General features: G+C 34.7%; 1 protein-coding gene and 1 long non-coding RNA gene across 2 annotated transcripts; both read right to left on the bottom strand.

Moving 5' to 3' along the window:
- Positions 1 to 3,433: 3,433 nt before the first annotated feature.
- Positions 3,434 to 11,186, bottom strand: LOC129258960 (bifunctional peptidase and arginyl-hydroxylase JMJD5-like). Its single transcript, XM_054897214.2, has 7 exons — positions 11,015 to 11,186; positions 9,771 to 9,901; positions 8,743 to 8,874; positions 8,032 to 8,110; positions 7,096 to 7,318; positions 6,312 to 6,423; positions 3,434 to 5,648 (listed from the first exon to the last, which is right to left on the bottom strand). Exons 1-7 carry the CDS (start codon positions 11,091 to 11,093, stop codon positions 5,370 to 5,372), a joined length of 1,035 nt encoding a protein of 344 aa, XP_054753189.2. The 5' UTR covers positions 11,094 to 11,186; the 3' UTR covers positions 3,434 to 5,369.
- A 6,264-nt stretch (positions 11,187 to 17,450) lies between these two features.
- On the bottom strand, positions 17,451 to 25,498 carry LOC129258959 (uncharacterized). Its single transcript, XR_010293372.1, has 2 exons — positions 25,264 to 25,498; positions 17,451 to 24,972 (listed from the first exon to the last, which is right to left on the bottom strand). It is a non-coding gene; the product is annotated as an uncharacterized LOC129258959 (long non-coding RNA).

A 25,498-nucleotide genomic window follows, 5' to 3' on the forward strand; every position in this document is an offset into this window, starting at 1 on the left:
ACTTGATTATAATCCTAGATTGTGGCTTTGACGTCAATAACATCTAGATTGAATCCCGGGGGGGCCACTTACATTGACGAGTGGATACCATGCGCGACCCAAAAAACACGTAAAAAGGATGTCCTTTTCACGATAGGGCACGTTACGTACGTAACGTGATAAGGGTGTCAAAAACACAAAAATAATGAAAAAAGGGTGTCTATTTCGCTAGGAAAATTACGTGTTTAGGGTCGAATTTGCGGGAATGATAAAACAAAATTAAAATGTTTTATAAAGGATGTCCATTTTGCCCCAACACTTCGTGTTTAGAGTCCGATTTGCGCGAGGTGTAGAAGGTGGGGTCGTACTAAACCAAATAAGGTAAAGCCGACGACCGAAGGACCCGTAACAATAAAACATTCCTGTACTTGTTTAGGGGTTCATTTCAGGGAATATTTGCCAAGAGTATCGTTTTGTTTCCAATACTTGTTAAGGGTAGGGTTTCACACGCCAATACTTGTTAAGGGGTGCATTTTCAGAATATGGAAATTACGTGTTAAGGGTGCTTTTCGAGACCCTATGGTCGCGCATGGTATCCACTCGTGAATGGAAGTGGCCCCCCCCCCCCCCCCCCCCCCGGGGATTGAATGTAAGTTACATGTAGTATTCGCACGCTGTTATTAGTAACTTATATGATCCTTTTGAAATTACTTCTCTACATTGTACAATGTTCTGAAGGTACATGTATGGTATTACATTTTGTCCGTTGGAAAAATCCTAATGGTTATTGGGACCAGCAACACATTACGGTTATATTTCAATAATAATTTCATGAATATTTGATTTTTTTTTTGCCTCCGACGAAGATTCTGCTATGATCGAAAGCTTAGGCCCCTTTTGACTTTCATATTTGTTATTAGATCATACTCAGATGGCTCATTGTGTTGCATTGGTTATGCACACTGTGTGCCTGTTCCAATTAAAAGGACAAGTCCACCCCAATAAAAAGTTGATTTTAATAAAAAGTGAAAAATCCAACAAGCGTAACACTGAAAATTTCATCAAAATCTTGTTTAAAATAAGAAAGTTATCACATTTTTAAGTTTCGCTTGATTTCACAAAACAGTTATATGCACATACTGGTCTGTATGCAAAGGAGGGGACTGATGACGTCACGCACTATCTATTTCTTTGGTATTTAATTGTATGAAATATGAAATATTCTAATTTTCTCCTCATTGCCATGTGAAACAAAGTTTTTTTCCTCTCAGAGCATTTGGTGTTACCATTGTTTTTCCTTTTTATGGTTCGTTCAATTTGATCCATATTGTCAAATTAGTAAAAATTGAAATATTGTATAATTTTAACAATAAAGTGAGGAACACCATCGACTCCTCCGTTCATATCACTGAGTTTTGCATATAACCGTTTTGTGGAAAATAAGCAAAACTTCAAAACATTGTAACTTTCTTATTTTACCTCCGATTTTGATGAAAGTTTCAGCGTTATACTTGTTTGATTTTTCTCTTATCGATTCAAATCAACATTTTTCTGGGGTTGACTTTACCTTTAAGCATAACTTAAGTCACACTCGACTGTCAACTGTGAGAAAAAACACTCCCTAGATATGATTGAGTTCCACAGCAATTCTGTCAAAAAATGGCTATAAGATTTGAAATTTATTATATGGTGTCCTGGGTAAAGATGATTTTCAGTTATCGTGTCTTTTGTTTGAGAGTTTATCATTGAAATGAATTGAAATGAAATGAATACTTGAGGCATTTTGGTGGATAGGATGTAAACTAGAAAAAAAAAGGAAGCTGGCCAAGAGATAACTAAGGGTAATAGAGGTTGGACAAAAGATATCTGGATAAGCACGTTTTCATCAATTAAGAGCACTTTTATACAAAGCTGCTTAGCAGTCAATCACAGAGCAAATTTAGTTTCATTTCTTGGAATTTAAAAAATAACATGAAATCAGACATTAGACTGTTTGAGTCTTGAAATAAGTTCATCTGAATTTGCATTTTTTTTGTCTTGATTTCATTTATTTTTTCGATGTGGGATATCTGAAATTACCTTTTCCTGTATACTTTTCCTTTCTTTTTTTGCTATTTTCAACACAAAGATGTATATTGATATATCATCACCTAAATGTTTCATCAATAATTGTATGATTTGTCATAAATTTTAAAATCTTGTATTGCAAAACAGAAAGTGCTTTCAAACTGTTCATATCTCAATGGATTGACAATAAATCCTATCAGAGAAGTCAATTTAATGTGTAGGGATGTGGTGACCAACAATTTTCTTTGCTTTTTTATAGGCCAAGAATCCCAGGTTAGTGACTGTAACAGGTTAATCTCAGTTAATGACGTTTATTGTGTACAGCTATCATAAAATGGTCCCATACTGAATTCTCTTGTTTTTATGTCACGTTGCAATTTTCTTAATTATTTGAAAAGAATTGCTTTGGTTTATCCTATAGAAGTATAGGATATTTGAACTAAAGTTTACACATTCACATTACCCAATCCTAGAAAAAAAATGATCAGTGATTTTTCTCCCTTTTTTTTGTCTTCAAACCATATGAAATTTATTGTACTTGTACTAAGACTATTTCCTAATGTGTATTTTACTTTTCTTTGATCAAGAGACATTTTTTGAAAACCTTGGTCAGTTGGATAAGTTTGTCAGTTATTGTCATTCCATTCAATTTATTTCTGTAATAAATGCATCATATTTTCTTCTCGACATTCAACAACTTTCTGTATCTGCTATGTGTTTGCCTGCTTGCTGCAAGAAATTCTTTAGCACTACACTAATTACCAATAAATAAGTTAACTGAGTGTTGACATTCCCTTCAATCACCATAATTGAAACGTCAAGTCTAGGCCTCCCAACAAAAAGTTAAGTTTAATAAATAGAATGAAAACAAAATAATTATAACACTGAAATTTACAAATCTTTTAAAAATCCGGGGTGTTTCACAAAGATTTAAGTATGACTTAAGAGTCGCACTTAAATGTCAACGCGTACATATGAAACGCACAATCTTATTGATCAATTCGCAGAGGTGCGCGTCCTCTTTGCATGATCTGGCCAATGCGGTGATGTCTTTTCTTACGCATGCAGCTAGGCATTTCAGTGCGACTCTTGAGTCATACTTAAATCTTTGTGAAACACCCCCCAGATGTGAAATAAAGTCTAAACTTCACACATCCAATTTTCATCCGATTTTGATGAAATTTTCAGTACTCTGTGGTCGTCTGATTTTTCTGTACTTATTAAAATAAACTTTTTGTTTGTGTGGATTTGGCCTTTAACATTCAGCATCATTGTCCATTCTTCATCACCTTATCAGTAAGATCAACATCACTTAGAAGATACAGTAGAGTGCATAAACAGACCTGCCATAAGCCAAATAATCGTCAAAGTGAAAGAAAATTTTCATAACAGATCAAGAATGTGTTATTTACCTCTTCTAAGTCGTAATTTGCCGGACAAATTTATGTCCTTCCAAGAGATTTACCGTAAGTAGAATTCATCTTACATTTTTGTCTTATTTTGTCCAAGTATTCTGAAATACAATTTAAATAGTCCAACGTGTTTTCACTATGAGGAGCCAAATGTGATGCAAATCTCCATAACTAGATTGATTTATCATCACATTTGGTACTCCAATCATTACAAATTTTCTTGAAATGATAAATACCATAGTTTACTTCACACGTGTTTTGCATAGTCTGAAATAATGCTTTGAGGTAGACGTGCTCAAGGGTAGCCGACTATTTGAGCTAGATGGAGGGCAGATTTAGGCAATCTACAATGGTGTGATTGTCCCATGGTGAAAAAAAAAACATGATAATGGTACAACGGATGATTAAAATCTAGGCAGATGCCAACGGCAAGTTTGCTCCTGTGGTGTCCGGGTTGTCGGGCAGAATATTGATTGGGAAACCTTTTGAATGACTGATTAAAACTGTCAATTCTGCATTAGTGAAACAAACTGGAGATAAAACAGTCTTAAAATAAGATATGTTGATAAGACCTGTCTTTAATCACTTTCCATTATGTTTTCACCTGTATAAATTAATTTAGCCAACTCATCGCCTCATTAGTTCCAATTGATTCAACTTATACAAAGCGAACTATAATAAATATTCACAGAGATAAAAGAGAGAAAACTGAGAAAGAGGAAAAGAGTGGGGAAAGGATCAAGAGGCATTTGAGTGACTGCTTAAAATGGAAGACTGAGACAAGCTTGTAAGTGTAAAGTATATGACAAGGAAAAAAAAGTTAAGTAGATATCTCAAATTTATTTCAGATGCTATAATTTTACAAACATAAAATATATATATCAACTCATCACAATTGGATCATACAGCCTTGAAATCTGGGCTCCACTTCATTAAAAAATTGCTCTGATAGCAAGACTGACTGAAATGTCAACTTCATGACAACAGAGAAAATTATGCTTTTTCATTGGCTCTTGGGTGATATTCCAACAAGAGTTGCTATCATAGCAGCTTTTTTGTGAAATGAGTTCCAGACCTACTGATCTAAAGATTGTTGATTATTTTTTTATTTATGCATACAAACGCTTGTATGGTCATTTTACGGATTTTGAATTTTGGGATTTTGTTTCACCTCCAATTGAGACCGCTACCAGAACTGATATTGATGTTTAATTAAAAGGAGTTGTTCTGCAGTTTTTTAACAATATTCTTCACAACTGTGAGGTGGATGTTCTTGAAAATACCAATTATGTCTCTTTCATTGGCTAATACATTGAGTTTCAAGATAATCATTTGCCACAGCCCAACAGTGCTTCACCATCAGCCAATGGCAATTCTGCAATCTTCATGCTTGGGGCTGTTAACTTGGCAATCCTGATACTCCAACTGGTGTCCAAGTTGACAGACTAGCTAATAACCACCAGCAGATGACATCTGTACATATTGCATCTCATCTGAATTCATCAAGGCCCCGTCTTACAAAGAGTTGCAATTGATCCGATCAATCGCAACTATGGACGCTCAACAACCTCAACATCTATGTTGCAAGTTTGTTCAAAATATTTTCTAGCTATGATGTATTCATCGTTTTCTTAAAAATTCACTGTGTTTCTCTTTGGTTACAAAAGACATTGCGCAAATTTCCTGTAGAAAAAATTATGACCCTGGTGGATTTCCATAGAGTTACGATTGATTGGATCCATCGTAACTTGTATTAAGGCTGGGCCCTGATTTCCGCCAGAGTGGACCCCTGACTTTCATCACAGGCAGGTGTTTACTAGTCCAAAGTGAGCCTTCAGGGGCAGAGTCCATGGAGAGAGTTCTAGTACCAGACAGTACTAATATTGCCTCTCTTAATTAGTCCATAATCTATCATTTCCGCCAGAGTAGACCCCTAATTTTCATCACTGGCGGGTGCTTACTAGTCCGTACTGAACCTACAGGGATAGAGTCCAAGTTCAGGTGTTCCAGGACCAGTTTCATTAGTCTATCTAGCTGGTCCTGTGATGGTTTCTCATGCCATGTCTTGAGAAAGAAGCTCCTAAGGCTATCTGTGAGGTTCTCCAGGACTCGCTGGAAGGACTCAAACGGTCTGTTCTGCTCCACGATGTTGAGGAACCAGTGGGAGAAGGCCTCCCATCTCATGGGCTCCTGAAATCAGAAAATAAGGGGAAAAAGTCAAAAGTCACAGAAACATTCAACAAATCTCAATCTGTCTCTTCCCATTTTTATTTCATCAGCTGAAGTTAAAATATGATCTTTATCATATAGATTTAAATTCTTGTTAATAAGCACCATCATGAAAAGCTTATTGGTTGTCAAAAATGTGATTAGGTTCTTAGGAAATTCATCACCACTTTGTTGAAAAGATTGGGAAAAGCTGGCGAATCTCATAAGCACAAGAACACTTACAGGTCATAGGCCATGTATAAATGGCTATGTGATACTCTGGAATGCTTGATATATTTTGTGATATCAATACAAAGAGCTGACAGAATGGAGATGTGAGATAACAATATGAGTTAGGAATGACATCTTTAATGAACCTTTTCCTGTGTGTCCTTGGTTATTTTGAAGGAAGTACAATTATGCAATGGCAATGTCTTTCTCTTATTGCATCTCAAGGCAATAATTTTTGTCTGAAACACGCTGAAAGCTCAATCGCAAAAAATATCATGATAGGCGTTATACCATGGACCCAATATTGTTTATCCACAGGAATTTCACATTCACAATAATAATGAAATCATTTTCATATCTTGCAGCCCTAGCTTTCACATTACCATGGATAGGGAAAAAAATGTATTATCTCACCATAATCTTTGTTAGGTAGATATTGTCTCCAGCATCCCCATAGAAGAAATTGATAGAGATGGTCATTTCTAGAGAAGTCACTTGATGCCACCAGAAAGCAGGAATAAATAACCTGAGAAAAAGAAAAATAGTTTGCATTACTTGACAAAAAAAGGTACCAAATAAATAATACAGGATTTGTATAGCGCACGTATCCACCTTGCTAGGTGCTCAAGGCGCTCCTTTATTAGTCTACCTTTTTTTGAGGAATTTACTTCCTGCCGGTACCCATTTACCTCACCTGGGTCGAGTGCAGCAGTGTGGATAAATTTCTTGCTGTAGGAAATCACACCATGGCTAGGATTTGAACCCACGACCCTCTGTTTGAAAGGCGAGAGTCAGAACCACTAGACCACGACGCACCCACAAAATTGGGGAAATACAAAATTTCCCCAATATTTTTTATTTTTATTTCATAGGCGATTTTCTGACTTGACAGCTTGATAACTTTGGAAATGTAATTGGAATATAATGAACATTGATTGCAGCAAGAACTAAAATCATTTCATATATGGAGAAAATGTGAAACTGCAAGAATATATGATCGTTATAAAGCTTAGATTTCATGATGTCACAAATTTCAGTTAACAGAAATGTATAAGATCTAGATCTATGAAGGTATAATGACAATTAACCTTGGTTTTACAGACTTTCTCATGAAATTGGAGTTTGTTGCAACTGCTTTCATTTGCTTTCATAACTTTTCATATTTCATAAACAATTTATTGGAAATGAGAATACTTACATTTCTCCAGCATTCAGAGTACACTGGTGACACTGCACCCCTTTAAACTTGGGAAAAGCTTCTAGGTCCGGTGTGTCACAGTTGACCTGTGCCTGAATAGTACGACCTCTTGACCCCAGCGGGTTAGGGTACAAAGGTTGAATGTCACACCCATATAGCTTGACCCTCTTAGAACCATTCAAGATGACAAGGAGACCATCGTCTGGATCAAAGTGACAGAATTCTGTAAGGAATAAAAAGGCAAAATCAAACAGTAATAATATTTCAGTTGATTAAGAAGAGTGCATTTGCTGGTAACATGCCAAAGCAGCAGACTGGCACTTAGTTTGCAGGCAGAGACCCTGATTGAAACTTTTATCATCAAGTGTGTCTTCACAAAAGACTAGCACATTTAAACTTGCTGTTTCAATTTGGGCCTGAAATACACAAGTCATTGTAACGGAAGTGAAGGTTTGCACAGCAGACTAATGGGCTCCAGCCAATGGAGCAGCATATTCTATGGTATGTTAAAAACTTAAAGAGAATCTACTGTTGTGGGAATGGTGAAAACAATGATTAGTTTTGAAGCTCTTTTTTATTTTCATTGTGGACAAAGATTTTAGTATAAAGGATCCAATGCAAATGACTGCTCTTCCACTGTAAAAACATTCAAATATGACAAACATCAGCTCAAAATGTCTGAAACATTTGTGTGTTTTCCATACATGCATTTCTATGCGCAGGAGCCTGTTGCAGAAATTTTCAGATCAAGCATTTGATCAAATTCACTGGGTGATAGCCACAAGTGTCTTAAAATTATTCAACTTTCCCAAGCAAGCCTTCAACATTCAATTAGTCACATTGTTTCAAATGGAATGCAAAAATGGAGCGGAGATATACATGTATATCATCTGAATGCTAAAATAGTGTGGAGATGTTGTACATTTATATAATTACCATAATGTCCTTTCATGGCAATCCAGAGATATGGACCGCCGTGTAACTTTTCAACGTATCCGGGTATGTCGATATCTGCCTGTGGAGAGATCAGTATAAAGAAAACAAAACTTATAAGTATGAAACCATTAAATACAGTATGATTTTATTGGTTATAGGCCCCAAGACAGTTTAAATCAGTGGGAAAATAACTTAGATTTGTATTTTCAAGACCAGAGCTCATTTCTAGTGTAGTAACTGTTCATAAGGATGGTGTAAATTATCATTCCTAAGGTTTGCTTTTGATGTTACTAACTTGTTTTACCTAGTCTTTCATGAGCCAGCATATGAAGACTAGCTGTATCCTGTCACTTTTGCTGTGGTAAAAAAAGCTGTGACTTTTATTAATGGAATTTCAATTTAGTCTGATATATTAATAAGGATCTGTATCAGCATTGGTAAACTAATTATGCAACCTTCCCTTGTAGTCCCTCAATTTGCTCTAGAAATATCTTAATTACCTACGAACATGAAATATTCTTATTCTTCAATGTAATCCCTGCCCAAACCACAACAAATATAATTCAAGTATGGATCCAAGTGATTAATTTCCCTATAAACTTTTAAATGGAGTAAATAGCAAATGAATCAAGTATCCTCCACCAATACCACCTTTACATTAGCAAAAACACCAAAAGGCAAAGAAACTATCAGAATATATTCATTGTATACCTCTAACTCAGGAAACGTGCTGCGAATATTCTGCACCGCCAGGTAAGAACTCCTCGCTCTGCTGTTTTCAGCTCTGATGTCATCAATGTATTCCCTCAAGGGACTTTCCCTTATGCTGTATGATTTACCAACCTGTAATAGAAAGTATACGTAAGAAAAGAGAAGTAGTTAGTACTACTGTTTTCACTTTGTTTCTTATAAATAATCGTAATTTCTGTTATCTGCATTGAATTAACTTAAACCAACTCCAGACTGACCAGTGTCCTCTTACATAATGACTTGTTATAATAACAGAAAACAATTTCTAACAAATCAGCCAACCAGATTATATTATTTCAGTAGCTTTTAACTGTTATTATAAATTTGTTGTTAAAACAAGTTTTATGAAACAGACCCCTGAGCTATGACATTGTTTTCCAATGGCATGCCATTGATCAAATTGGAGTCGGTTACATTAGTATGACTGAGGCATTGTTTTGTAAGGTGGACCCCTTTTAGATTTGGAGGATCTGACAGTGGGGACATCTTCAAGCATCAATCACAATATCTGAGATATCTTCCAAACATGTGCCTAGACAGGTTACACTTCCAAAGCAAAAAAAAGTATTTAGATTATTACAAATCACTAGCAATAAACTTATGACAGGCAATAATATATTACTTAGTATAAATAATCAAAATTTATTTAATTCTATATGTTGAAAATGTGGAAAATAATTAGGAATGAAATGAATAAGCTGAAATAAATCAACCCGTAGTTAGCACAAAAAGTACAAAGCTGAATCCTAGTAAATTTACCAACCAGATATAGGACCCCCAGGGCAGGCCAGCAAGCCATCTTATATCTTAGTTCAATTTTCATATAGTGGTCAGAAATGAGCGATGCAATTGGCTTGATAGGATTGCAAACTTATTTAAATTAGGCGTGCATATCAGTCTGTTGCCTAAATAGCATTGCCTTCAGCATGCCAAGTAGGATGTCATTTGTTGTTAAATATGTTTGCCAAATCTACCCCCTCAACGCATACCTTATATGATTCCTTGTCAGTTTGTTGCCTAATAAATGCCTTGTTATGTCCCGCCTTTCTTGAAAGCTCATCTAGAGTCCATTGTGATGCAGGCCATTTGTCTGCTACATCTGTTATAACAACTGGAACACCTATACAACATTGGATACAAGGGTATAGTGCTTTAGTGGTGCTTATCCAATACCTTGCAGGTTCTTTTGCAACCAGGTATATGTCTACCCATCTGTCTCATAGACATATAGTTGTTATTGTTTCTTACTTTTTGTTTGTGTGTTAATGTTGTAAAGAAAAGTGACATATTTATTTAAATTGCAATGCTAAATCTTATATTACTTGTTCTGTCAAATTCTTTACTCTTTGAAAGTCCTACACTTTTGGACAGAAATTGATTTGACAACATTGGAATGTGAACCGTTTGAAAAGACAGAGAATGTGGGCAAAGTGAACATTCCAAGGCTCCAAGCACTGGGTCGACATCCTAGTGCTGTTGGTAGTAGGACTGTAGGAGAAGAATCTCCAATTTGTGTTACTGAAAATATCAGCATTTTCATTGGCAAGCAATAATTTTGATCACAAACTGACAAAGAGCAAAGGTGAAAGATGCAAATACACACTCTCACCTCACTCTAACTCTCATAAAAACATTTGTTGTAGAGACATGAAATAAAGTAGAATAACTCTAGTTTTAGTTGCTCAGCCTCAGTTGACCAATCATTTTTTTGGGGGGTAAATTTTGTATATTTTCACTGAAATTGGTATTTATTCTTCATAAATAGCTTAGATTGCCCCAAATTCCAGATTCCACTCAATGGATATATATGCTGAGAAAAAAATAAACTTAATTTAAAGTTTAGGTTAAATAGCAAAGTCAACGTCAAAGAAACTTTGCCTGGAAATTCATTCAGTTCATGAATTTGGAAGAAATCAATCAAGATTCAACTCAAGATTCAACTTCAATCAAGACATCAAGTGCAACTGCAACTGCAAAGTGCAAGCGCAGTTTCGACTTGGTCTTGGATTATTTTTACTACCATTACTATAATAAAGGTAATAAAGTAATAAGATGTGCTCAGCTCAGCACTCAAAGAGTATTTACGTTAGACCCAACAGGATTGCGTATATGTGGGTCTGTACAAAAAGTATGCACACTGACTCAACACGAATATATATGACTGGGACTGTATTGGAGAATGGAACTTAATACCGACTAATTTAGAACTTAACATACATCGAAAATAACAAACCTTTTCGCAGGTAGTTTGCTCTGAAGTCCTGGTCAGATGGAGCTGATATTCGTGGAATATCAAAAGTTTCCACATTCATGATTCAGCCGTGGCGTTTCTAATAATACAGACTTACCACTAAGTCTTAATCTCTTTTTCGGCAGGGGCCGCGGAACGGTTTACAAAGGGGGGGGGGATGAGCCATAAATGGGGGGCTGACCACACTTTTTGTAGCTATGACTCAGATCAAACTCAAAGCTCAGATTTATTAGAGCTAGAGATAGGTCTATTACAAATATTTATAATCTGTATTATTAGCAGGGGCTGCGGAACGGTTTTCAAAGTGGGGGGGGGGGGTTGATAACGTGCATGCCATATGGGGCTGACCATGCAAAACATATCACAATCATATGGTCATTTTTACGTTTTTGAACACAGTTTTTGTAAAAATTGGGGACTGCAGCCCCCCCCCCCCCCCGCTTCCGCAGCCCCTGATTAGTATCAGTCAGTATCTCTCTCCCCGGGGGGGGGGGCGGGCCGGGGCAGTCAAATATGCATATGCATGGCTGCGTGACCAAAAAAACACGTTTATAAAGGGTTTTTTTTTTCAGTTTTGGACACGGGCCGCACGTGCACTCGTTAAGGGTATCAAAAACACTGATTTAAAAAAAAGAGATAGTTTTGAAAGACTGGTCAATGGTCAACAATCCCAGGGTGAAAAACGTATTGTATGGTTTTTTTTTCCAAAGCTTTTTTTTTAAGACTAGCCAAACGTTTTTCCCCAAGCTTTTTCCCCCGGGGTCATATTCTGGCGAAAACTTGTTTAGGGGCCAAAATGTGTAAATAAAGCTCGCGAAAAACTTGTTTAGGGGGGGATTTTGCACACACAGAAAAACTCGTTTAGGGGGTGTTTGGAAATAATTTGGCCACTTGTGTGTACAGCAATACATTTGACTGCCCCCCCCCCCCCACCCCCCGGGTCTCGCTTAGATCAATGACAATTATGATCTAGACCAAATTAATATAATATCGTTATCGAGATGACCAATTTTTTTCACATGTCCCCAATTTATCTATGTGACCCCATATGAACTAATGAGAAGGATGAAGGACTTGAACTGGAAGCACGACTGCTGGGATCATCAGCACTCTTCCAGAATCTCGGATAAAGGTAAAGGATGGAATATACCCCGGCCCTTTACCAAAATATCTTTATGTCACCCCCTCTATCAAAAAACCAAAAAAAAATGAATAACAATAAAAAAATAAAATAATGATTATAACATGATTATTATTATCATTATTATTATTATCATCATTATCGTTATTATTATTATTATTATAATAATAATGATAATAAAAAAGAATAGAACAAAAGTTAGGATATCATATCGATCATTGAGTGATCAAGTTAGATATCTAATGAATAATTAGCCAATTAAAGCATATGCCCCCCCCCCCATGAATAAATGAAAAAATAATAAATAGTTGGAAAAAAAAAGATGAATAAAAATGAATTAATAACTACATAAATTTGTAAACTAATCTATTTATTTATTAGAATTAATGAGCAAAAATAAAAGAAAAGAAAGAAAGGTGAAATAAGAAACAATATGAAAAATAAAAAGAGGGAGAAAATAAGGGATCTATACACAACAAAAAAAGTAAGTCCCCCCTAGATCAAATTGCTGTAACTTTTGAACCGAGTTATTTTGAGATATGATATTTCGTAGGTGGTTTTCTACACTCATTAAGCAACTCCCGGAGAACAATGAGATTGATCGATTGAGTCATGCATGAGTAATTAAAGATTGAATTAAAAATGACCATTTTCGAAAGTCACAAGAGTCGTTTTTCAGATTGTGCAAATACAAAGTTGGGCAAAAGTTGTTTTTAGGTGAATTTTATGGTGTTATGCTGTTTTACTATCCATCATTTAGCCACTCCACACACAATTTTGATATCGTATGTTCATGGTTGAGTGAGCACAATATCGCAGGGGCCGCGGAAGCGGGGTGGGGGCCCACTTTTTTCCAAAAGCATGTACAAAAGTGTAAAAATTACCATACGATTGTAATTTTTTGCATGGTCAGTCCCACCCCCCCCCCCCACTTTTGTCTCAGCCCCTCCCCCACACTTTGAAAACCGTTCCGCGGCCCCTGTATTGTGACGTATCATCATAGGGGTTTTTGGTAGTATCCTCTACAACTTGTTAGGTCATATTAAAATTTGAAAATGTTGGTGGCTCACCCGATTATAAGCCCCTCCCCCATTTTTAAATTCTGGATCCACCACTGATTTGTCCATAAATTAAACTGATCATGAGAAATTGTTAGGAAAAGAATACAGTTATGCAGTATAAAGAGTATTCATTCCTAAGTTTTCGAATGTGCTCGGTCAACCATGAAAATGTTAAAAGTTCGGAAAGTGTGTGGTGATAGAAATGATGGATGATAAAAACAACAGCAATTAAAGTCACATTTGAAACCGAATTTGCCCCCAATATTCACCTTATTACCCTTTAAAATGAGTCTGTGACATTGAAAATACCCATTTTTCCACTTTGATGCGTGCTCACTCATCCATAAATAAACAAATCGATTTCATTTTTGCACAGAATTCTGCCCATAGGTTGATAAACATTACTGCCAAGTGACATTGCTAAAGACAGCCTTGAAAAAAAGTTCCACCATATTGAATAAAGGGTTACTTATTCTTAAACATATGCACCCATAATGTACACAAGTCTATGAGAGAGGAAGTCAAACTTTTAACAAATATGAAATAAGGGGTTTGTTTCATGGACGGTTTTTGTTACTTCTGCTAACAGTTATTTCATGAAACTTCGCACATGGCTTCAGAGTAACACTATCCAAAAGGTGCGCACACCAAAATAACAATTCGATAGGCACAGAGTGGGGCCAAGGCCTTGAACTTTCTTCTCATTTGCATAATTTTCGAATATTGTGTGCTCACTGATGCATTAAACATCGGGATTTTCATAAAAATCAAATCATATGAACCATGCAAGGAGGTTTGTGACAGATATCCATAGTTACAAATTGCATTTTTTTCCAATAACGTAAAAAGGAGCTAATCACATTCCACATGTTCATTCAAGCGTGAATGCTTAATTAAACGCCTTTGAATCATTGAAGCGTGTTAACTGGTCATGAAAATAACGAAAAAGTTGATAAAAGATCAGTTTCAGTTACCAAAATGAAACAATACTTGCCTATGATATTTGAAAACCGTATTTCTTGTTTCCAATAAATGTTCATTGAACCGTGAAACGATGAATATTGTTGAAGATACTCTTCCCCAAAATAACTGTCATCATATTCTATCATTTTTATTGATGAAAAAGTGTAAAAAATCCAATTATAGCAAATTTGGACTTGTGTTTATTCAACCGTGAAATTTAGCCAAAAAAATGTATCGTCTTTTAGAAAGTACCTTTTACAAGCCTTCTGACTATTTTTCATGATGAGAATGTGGATTCAGTTCCAATAAAATGGAATCAAAGTCATGATTTTTGGCTTGTGACTTTTGAAAAGTGACATTTTTGCCTTCTGACGGTGCTCACTGAAGCATGACGTAAAATACATCCATAACATTTACTCAGAGGGTAGCTCATAAAATTACCTACACGCTCATGTAAAAATATATCAAAAACTCGTATTGGTTCGGAAATTATTGATGTTTGTTCAAGGGGGGACTTACTTTTTTTGTTGTGTATTATACCCTGCCACACTAATATCTATCTACGTGAAGATGGAAGTGTGGCACTTCAAGGTATGTTCAAGGTAACAATAAATATTGCCGAAGGTTTGCAAAAAACCCATCAAAGAATGAAAAAAAAAGAGTTATTAGAATATTGAAATTGATTGTCAGGCTGATGTCATATCGTATAGTAAAAAAAAAAAAAAATTCACGGAAAATTGAAAATGGTTCGTTTGCCGCACCTTCAGTGTATCAATAAACAAATCATGTCACATCCGTTCCCAAAAAGAAAACAAAAATAAGTCATCGCAAACAATTGAAAAATTGAAATTTATGCATTATATATTACAAACATATGGGACAGCTGCTCTTTGGCATCACAAATCCCAAACTTAAATTTTTTATAATATTTTCTCTCAAACCCCAATATCTTTATTTTTTTTTCTATTTTTACAATTTCTTCAGACGGTGAACTTCCCCTTTAACTTTCCACTGTTGCTATATTTTTCATTTTTTTTCGCAATGGAACCATATTGGAGCACTGGGAGGAGAAAAATCGAGCCCGCCCCCACTGCCCCTGCCCCTGTCTCTCTCTGTCTCTCCTCATCAGTCTCCCCCCCCCCCCCCTCTCTCTCTCTCTCTCTTCTTCTTACCCAAAAAAAATAAGATGTCTTTACAACATATGCCATGAGAGCTGCATAACGTCGAGTGCTCTTGGTCATCATAATTTAATCAATTGCCATTTTCCGCAGCTAGCATACACCAGTTTGCACAAACACTCGCGTTCACTCAGCAAAACTGCTCTGAGGCATGGAGAAATTGACTGCTGTTTGAATTTCCAGCAAAGCAGCAAATTACGGACTACAAAAAAAAACGAGTTCGATTTCAGACAGGCTCCCAAATCCCTTTTTCAAATTCTCTATTATATATCTCATATCCTTGTTGTGTTATCGAAAGATCGAGGCTTTTATTTGGAAATGGGAAACCTCCTTGCTTTGGGGGTCATGACTCAAACCAGGTCCATGCTCAAACTAATTTTGTTTGTAGCCGGGGGATTATTTATTTTATTTTTTTTTTTTTATTCTCTTTTTTTTTTTTGGGGGGGGGGCTTTTTGGTATTTACCCATTCGCAAGCTAGCTTATACTTTCACATTGTATGACTGAGATACGATAAAAAATATGATAGACTTATGTATGTGTATATGTAGATTATTTTGTCAAATTCGTTCAATATGTATTTTGTCTTCACTCCCATGCAGCTTTCTTATGAATATATTATTGTTCCATCATTAGCTTCTTTCATTCCTGTACTAATTTTGCGCCTTTTGATTTATCCATTCATTATTTATAATTTTCCCTCAGTAGTAATTCATTCATTAAACCAACCCGTCCATCATTCTTTTTGATATATGCTTAAAGGACAAGTTTACCCCAACAAATGTTGATTTGAATAAAAATAGAAAAATCCAACAAGCATAACACTGAAAATTTCATTAAAATCTGATGTAAAATAAGAAAGTTATGAGATTTCAAAGTTTCGCTTAATTTCGCAAAACAGTTATATGCACATCCTGGCTGGTATGCAATGAGGAGCCTATGACGTCATCCACTCACTATTTCTTTTGTATTTTATTATATGAAATATTCTAATTTTCTCCTCATTGTTAAGTGATACAACGATTAATTCCTCCCTGAACATGTGGAATTAGCATTGTTTAATACTATATTGTTCAGTAAAGTTGGTCCTTATTGTCAAATCTATAAAAAATGAAATATTGTATAATTCAAACAATAAAAACAAAAGAAATAGTGAGTGATGGACATCATCGACTGACTCACCTAGTTGTGCATACCACTGTTTTGTGAAAAATGAGCGAAACTTTGAAATGTCATAACTTTCTTATTTTACATCCGATTTTGATGAAATTTTCAGCACTATGCTAGTTTGATTTTTCTCTATTTATTCAAGCCAGCATTTTCCTGGGGTGGACTTGACCTTTAATATATTAAGTCCATTCATTTATTTTTTATTTCAGTAATTTATTTCGCCTGAATAGCTGCATTTCTTCCTTTATTCACTACTTTTTTTTATTTACTTATCCATTAACATATTTGTTCATTTATTCAAGTTCATATAGGGTTCAGGGCCGGGGTAGAAGAAATGTGTCATGCCCAAGACTGCTCGCATTTCGTACATTGTATCAATGACTAATCATGTAAGGATCATGCTTTAAAACCAAATATGGACTTTATCTCTTTGTGATAAGAAATATAGGCCTATATACAACCATTGTTTCAGGAATATGGTGTTCTTAATTACCTTCTCACGTGCATATTTTGCATACTGATGAATATAGGCCAACATATTGTGTATCTAGTCATACTGAAAAGAATTTCAATATCGTCCTCTCTATACTTCAGAAATCAGTTGTGAGGAGGAAGGGAGCCTCCTTTTCTATGGGAGGATTCACTTTCAAAGAAATACATCCACCCCCCCCCCCGTCCCCATCTTCTTTCTCATTTTTTTCCCTTGCCCCCCTCCGTCCTTTCTCTCCCCCTCTCTTTCTTTCTCTATCTCTTTTATTTTGTCTTTCATTCTTTCTCTCCCCCTCCCTCCCCCCCCCTCTCTCCCTCCCCTCTTCTCTCTCTATCTCTCTCACACACACTGATTCCATCTCACTGGCATTCAATCGTGTCTAAAAGAAGAAAAAAAGACAGGATCAATTTACAAACATTTGGTTTAGCTCACAATTTACTTTGACATTATCATATATACTGCACATCAAGATGTAAATATAACTGTACATGATTATATAAGTTGCAGTGACAGGGCAAAAAACCTAATGTAAGGGAACAAGGCATAAATAATACGCCCATAACACCAACAAAAAGTAGCAATTAAAAACAAAAACATGTTATTCATGTTCACATGCAGACCATTATAAAATAATTAATAAATTACAAAATGTGATCAGAGTAAATTGCATTTCTTGAAATCAAAATGTTTTTTTAAACAATCATGAATTCAAGCAAATAAACTAGCCCATGAAATATCCATACAGCAAATATGTCCACATTTTTTTAGTAATATACAAATATTCATGCAAGTAGAGAGCCTTCCAAATTTATTCAATACACACCCTAATTGTTGCTGCTTTTGAAACAAACCATGTTTTGGGCTTGAGATGTATAAAGATTCTTTGTCGAGTTTTCACACTTGATTTTTATTTGCAATTGTAACCTTTAACAATATTTCCCTGCCTACATTTACAGATAAAGCATCACCAGTAATTAATGTAAGTAAAGCAGCAACATTTTTTTTTAATGTGATCATCTCTAATATTTCTCTTCAACAAAGTGTGTGGTACAGGGAATTAAAGGAATGAGGATCATTATAAACATGGAATTCCTTGTGCATGGGGCTTTTAGGGGCCGTTTCACAAAGTAACATATCAAATGGTGAGTTATTAGCTACTGTGATAAACTACTGAAATGATTCCCTCTGATTGGCCAAGGACAAATTCCTCACAGATCATTTGTCACTGATATTCTTAAACTGTATTTTTAAATACTGGTAGGGCCCTGGGTCACATAACACAATTCTTAGCAACTGTCCATATTTGATTACTATAGTCATTACACACACAGTTGTAAAAATCAGTTCAATGAAGTCTTGTGTCACAGTCCCCTTATTATACACTGCAGCTTATTATTTCTGTACAGGATATTAGGTTGACACATCAATATGTAAAGTAAATCTGGAATTCATGCTCCAATTGACAGAGAAAAAAGAGCTAAACTTAAAGGGAACACTAGCAACATTCTCCTTCTATGGGGTATGGGTGCATCTTCATCTTAACAATGATTCACATATAGTCTATGGTTACATATTAGCAATGATCACTTTGTAAAAACTCGGTATTTTGATTGAAAATATCTATATTCAGCTCAAGAGCAGTGATTTCTATCATTGGGGCAAGCGGAAAGTGGGGGGAAATGATAGGAAGAATTGGATTACCACACAAGTCCAGACAACAATATACCATTACCTCAAAAATATCACACAAAACCTTTTAACTTTTACATGATATTAGTAATATTGAACTGCACTTAAAACCACCTATGCAAAAGTGGTACCAAATTAAAAAAAAATACCACTTTATCATATTTTTCTGAAATATGATACAATTAGATTAAAATGTGTCATCTGTTTTTAAAAAATATCTTATTTACATCCAGGAAAGTGACGAAAACAATATTATATCAAAGGGATCAAACATTAAAAATCTGTAAATTGACACATGTCCCATTCTAGATCTCCCAATGCAATCATTCCCCACACACAGAAAATGCTGCCTTGAGATCCCTTGCAAGTGTAAAGTTCCAAGTAAATGAAATAAAAAATGACAAGCAATAAGCAGCAAATCATATTTACTAGCTTTAAATGAAATTATGAAGAGTAGTTGAAAAATCTTTAATAAAAAAATCGAATGGGGAATCACATACTTACAGTTGCAAATGCATAGTTGCCGATTCAAAATGACAATCAATATTTAACCAGTTTAAGCATAAATCCATGCATCATATCATTTGTCTTTATTTCAGAGGAGATGAAAACAAATAAAACTATACAATCATAGTATGCGTATTTATTTTTGCTTCAGATTGGCAAATATAATGCATAATAAAAGTATAAAAACTTAAGTCATTTTGCAATAATTTCTGACCTGAACTATTAATCACTGTAATTTTTATTTTCGGGGGGGGGGGTCAACTTCAAAATTTATTCAAACCCTTCACTTCTCTGTGTTCTTGAGTTGTTGGCTTGCAATGGGCAGATGGAGGGAATGAAATTCAATAAATAGGCTTGAAATGCTCTACAAAAACAATGTTTTGTACATGAATAATAGCAACACCTTTCAAAATCTAGGAAACAATATGCTTCATAGAGGTACATGTACATGTACATCTGGTTTGTTGACATCATGTACATGTAGTATTATAGACAATCTAGTATTTGAACTCAGAAGTAAACACACACTATGTGGGTATATGTACATGTAGCTCTAATACAGGATAGGCAAGGATTGTACTTTTCTTTTAGTTTTTCTTTGTATCAAATAGAATTTACACATATCATGTGCCAGTAATAAAATCAGTATGATCATCAAATGCAATTCAAATTTCAATAAACTATTGAATTTAAAATTAAACATTCTCAACACTATATTTCAGCCTCAGTTTAATGAAAATGGAGCATTCTTAATAACTTTGACTTTCGTTCACAACTTTTATAAGAGAATCAATATAGTAATCTACATGTACATGGGGGGGAAAGTAAACCAAAAAATTGAAAATGCATTCTTGTCCTACTTAAATGTAAGTCCTAAACACCTTCTAACAAATGAAATACTGCAGCAGGATATCATAAATAATTTGTCAAGAAAGACAACAAAAAGAATAAAGTGAAATAGATCACATCTAAAAAAATTACTTTCAGAGTTTGATGCATGCATTTTTTAACAGATAACAAGCAGCAGGTGAGGTAGAGAAAATAATAGTTTCAAAGGTATTTTAAAATAGAACAAATGCAAAGAATTCTTATCACTACTTTGTACATTTGTGTACATTTAAGCTGAAAGTAAAACTGACTGTAGGATGAGAAGCTGTTTATGAACTACATACAGTGCCTGTGACTCCACAAAACAAACTTCAATGCAAGCATTTTATAAGTTTCAATTGACAATGTGCAGTACAGTATGAAAATACTGACTTTTTTTAAGACTGTCTAGAGACTTCTCTTTCTTTCTGTTCTGAGCAATGTAGCCTGTGTGACCATGAGCAGGGGGGGGGCAAAGGAAAAAACTAATTAAATTGGTAAAGTTAATGAGCTAGGTGTACTAATATATATTTGCCTTAGTTAGGAAGTGCACCCCCCCCCCCTTAGATGGCATAAAATATGTCAATACACAACTCCTCCTAGAATTTACCATTTAGATTAAAAATCATTGTGGGTATTAATTTGAATTAAGGAAGCAATTAGTATTTGTACATAATTGCTCTAAAACATAAGGCATATAAAATATATTTTAACCTTTACTAGAAATATTACACAATAATGAGTAATCCATCCTCATTTTAATTTCAGGCAGAATGCCAAGACGTGATCACTGCTTTTGGATTACTACTTTGCAAAAGAGTGTAATCATACGTGTACCGTACTTGGTATTTTACCTCACATGATTGTCTTCCTACAAGAGCTATATCTCTACGACATACATGTACGGATGTGATTTTTAAAATGAAATATAAGCATCCCATTTATATCAAGAGTTAAAATTATCAAATTAGAAATTATCCTTAATATTCCTTATCATAGCAACATTTAAATCTACTTATTATTCACAATTACAACTCTAATACACATGGGGTTAAGATGGTTTCACATTTAGTTACACAGGTAGGCATTCCAATGAAATATACATCAAATTTATGAAAGGTTTAGGAAATTCAAAAAATTTCTGAACAGCCCAATTTCAGTACCAGTTGAAAACAGAATTGCTGCAATACTGATTTTTATCATTCTGCATTTTGGTACATTACTACAAGTGCAATTTACATTCATGAGTATACTATTTTTTTTTTATCAATGTGAAAATTCCCATACCTTTTGTCCAGGGACCATCTGGTTCCAGTCGGCAATGGGTTAACACAGTCTACCTTGCATTGCTCAGCTACATGTACTCACACAAGTTTGATTCATCAAAAATATCAAGTGGCATTTACATCTTTCCTGCTCTGTACATGACAAATTTTGAATAAATTTTTAAATATGAACCTACGTACATTATACAGTTATGCCCACATACGTTAACCTAAAAGGCAATAAGGTACATGCGAGAAGGTAGATATTGACGACTAAGGTATAAATACATACTTTTTAAGCACAAATACAGATCAACTATCCTATGGATGGTTCACGTTCAGTTGGAGCCAAAAGTGAAGACCTGGAATATTCCATGAAAATGCTCACTTTAAACAAGAAAATATGTTATATTTTGAGAAATTATTTAAGTAACCAGGGCAACATGAATAATGATCAAACAATCATTGATATCTTGCCAATAGGACCACTGATACATGTTTATTCAGGTGAAAAATGTGCTTCATAAAAACACTTGTTTAAATGCTAAAACACTAAAAGGTACATGTACATGTAAAACATTCAAAATTATTATATTTTTGCTCATCATTTCTCACCACAAACATTGAATATGAACTTTTCTAGATGTACATTGTACATTATGTGTAAAGCATTCAGTTTTTAATTTAAACTCAACTCCACAAAACATCACCGGTCACGGTTGCACATTTGTTTAATTTCTTCAAAATATTACTGTCAAGAGTTCAAAGTTCTTGGCAAGTGATCATTTACAGGGAATAAACCGTTTGTACATTACTTTTTGCTCCAACTGTATGTATTGCACAATTTTCATAAATCATTGTATAATACCAATATCATTTATTTCAATTCATATAACAGCAAACATTCCCATTGTTAAATCCAAACTGAACACTTTCATCTTTAATTATAAGCATTACACCACTCTAATAACTGACATTAAAAATAACACTACTTGCACATGTACGTGCAATACAGGTTTATGACATAAAATACTAACACACAATATGCATTGTAATCATCATTAATAAGTACACGTACAATGCAAAAACCTATATGCATCAAAAATTAAATTAATCTTTTCATCTTTTTACAAGGCTTTTAAAACATAATCATCAGACCTTTAATAAAAGACATGTACCAAGAATATGCCTGGCAAAGTGACATACACATACTCCTGGCTTCAATTAAAAAAGGATATGAATATAGAATATACATGGAAGAAGCTCAGTCACGGGTAACCATGGCATCTGGTTGGGCTAACTCACGACGCATATGCAAATATGCATACAGTGTATGAATGACATGTACATCCATTTTAAAATATAATTGATGGAGAATGCCTTTCTACTGAAGTTGATGATAAAATTAAAATGGAAATAATAAGAATGCACATGTACACCAGGAGAACAATCGTGATGCATTTCAAAATGTAAATGAAAGGGTACATGTACATTAGAATAATTCGGCAAGTTATTGCATGCACTGGATGGATACGTACACACTATACAGTACATCTGAAATGTGACTGGGTATAAATACTTCAAATTTACTCAACAGAACATGTATAGTTTCAGAATGCAAATTGATAGCACAGGTGTCATGAACATTTCAAACTGTATTATGGTTTCTTCCATCTTACTGTTAAACACCACGAAGCACTACTTTCCTTCATACCGCTGTACAGACTTAAATGGATGAATCGCTGTTTTTCTTTTTTTTTTAATACATCACAAATTGGACTACGCTTTTGACTGCGTTTACATGGATGACAAGTGAGCTGGAAAGTCTGGAATATCCACAAATCTACACACACATATTACATGTTTCTTTTGAAGAAACGTGTCAGCTCAATGGCAAAATTTGCTGAAGGAAATTAAGATAGGTGTAACTAAATCAGAAAGCCACTTAATACTAGAGTATTCATTTCATGGTGTCAGGTGTGTAAATCTGGAATTTGGTTCGAGATGGATTTAGAAACCAAAATATGTACCAGTAGGCCTACATGTATATGGGGTTTTTTTTTATTTAAAAAAAAAACTTTAGATTATTTGGAACAGTTTTGAATCAAGAATTTGAATACAAAATGATCAAACCATCCATGGAATGTTTTAGTTGTCCATACAGTGTATATCTATTAAATTTTGGGGGCCATACACAATTGTAAGTGTACATGTATAACCCCTGGTATTCATTTCCTGTGATTTAACAAAAATCCTCTTTTATAATTATATTCTTTTTCTGCATACAAACGTCAAACATATTACAGTGTGTAAGTACTCACACTACCTGTACAGCAATGAGCAGGGTACCATTTCCTTCAAGTGGTTATTTTCATTAGCAATTATTTATCTAGGCGAAGCTATGACTGGGTAGATAAAAAGACGTACAGTTACTACATGTATAAGCCACTACATTGATTGTGGACCTACACACCAAAATAAATGTGTAGAAAAAAACCCCTAATACAGGTACAGTATGTACAAAACATAGCAAAATTATACTTCAATAGTAAATAAATGCAGTGTTAACCATTTGTATAACTTCAATTTATGAACTGCTAAATTTCCTGAATTTTCTCTTCCAAATCATATTTAAACATGTCTTCCAGTATAAATACATATAGGCCTACAGGTAATAGGAAAGATTCATAAAAAGGATTTTGCATCATCATCACACACACTGTCTAAGTTTCTATTAACTATCATTTCATTATATGAAAGTATTCATAGAACATTCTTGACAAAATTACTACAGATTTTTCAATTAAGAAAAAATATATATACCGGTATACATTTTGTTTGATTTTATTTGCTTTATTTAGGGGAGGGGATATATATATATGTATTTAATGCCAGCATATAGTGCCTTATCAATTCACTCCATTGTTCATGAAATATTATTCTTAATCTTCTATTAAGCATTACAATAAAGAATGCAATTTTGATGATTTTGCTACAAATGGTTAAGACTGCTTGTTCATGTTGGTACTCCAATGAATGCAATTTGAGGATTTTTCTACAAATGGTTAACACTGCTTGCTCATGTTGGTACTACAATGAATGATTGTATGCACACAAGTATAATTTCAAAACAAATTATTGATTTTTATCGTAAATAACATAAAACATAAACATATTCTTAGCAGCATATCCTGGGTTTTTCCGTAGGTTCTTCTAGCCGCAACGTTTCCCGTGGCATTGCGAATCCACCCTTGATGCCGTCCCATCCCTCCCTGATGCACAGGTCGCCTGCTTCCAATTTGGAATAGATCTCTTTTGCCATCACCGAGAACGCTGCTTCGACGTTAGTGCAAGCCTTGGCCGAGGTTTCTATAAATTTCATCCCGTTGGCGAAGGCAAAGCGTTCGCCTTCTTCTCTGTGTACCTCTCTCATATCCTCTCCCAAGTCCGTTTTGTGACCCACCACCATGTATGTTGTGTTGTGGGGGTAGATAACGTTCTCCTGAGCTTCCAGCAGCCACTCCTGCAGATTCTCAAAACTTTGTCTGTTTGAAATGTCATAGACAAGCATCACACCTACCGAATTCCTGTAATAGGATGTAGTTATTGATCTGAAAAAAATGGAAAGAAAGAACAAATTATTTAAAGAAATTAAAATATTTGAATTAAGACCAGACATTTCAGATTTCACTTTTTTTCTCAAGAGTTCATAAATTAAAGTTTCTGGCACCAGGCATTGGCATTAATAAGGCATGGCTTAATTAAAGTTTACTAACAAAAAAAATACTTGAAATTACAATCCATCACAGTTCACACTAATTTTTAACTACTATTAATAGGGATCCCAAAACGAAAATCTAATTTTTTAAATCTATGTTTAAAAGCATTGAAAAGTACCTCACCTGAATCAGCATATTAAAAAAACCCAAGTGAATGACTTTTAGTGTTCCAAAGAGATCTAATTATCTGTTAATCTGAGGCTAAAGTGGGTCCGAATTGTGACAGATTTGTGTACAAATTTCATTTTGAAATTTCGTCGACACGTATGCACAGAGCTCGGCACTGAACGAGGGATTGTGGGCGTGTCCTTTCTCGCCTCGGCCTATTGTTACCCAAATACACAACTCGAACGAAAGT

The sequence above is a fragment of the Lytechinus pictus genome, chromosome 4 (genome assembly GCF_037042905.1).
Source record: "Lytechinus pictus isolate F3 Inbred chromosome 4, Lp3.0, whole genome shotgun sequence".
NCBI classification, from domain to species: Eukaryota; Metazoa; Echinodermata; class Echinoidea; order Temnopleuroida; family Toxopneustidae; genus Lytechinus; species Lytechinus pictus.

What these genes read in the sequence shown, in the direction of transcription:
- LOC129258960 (XM_054897214.2), bottom strand. Translation starts at nt 11,093, where the DNA reads ATGAATGTGGAAACTTTTGATATTCCACGAATATCAGCTCCATCTGAC. An exon ending in GCACGTTTCCTGAGTTAGAG is followed by an intron (nt 8,111 to 8,742) that starts GTATACAATGAA and finishes ATCTCTCCACAG; the next exon opens with GCAGATATCGACATACCCGG. An exon ending in ACTCTGAATGCTGGAGAAAT is followed by an intron (nt 6,424 to 7,095) that starts GTAAGTATTCTC and finishes TCTTTTTCTCAG; the next exon opens with GTTATTTATTCCTGCTTTCT.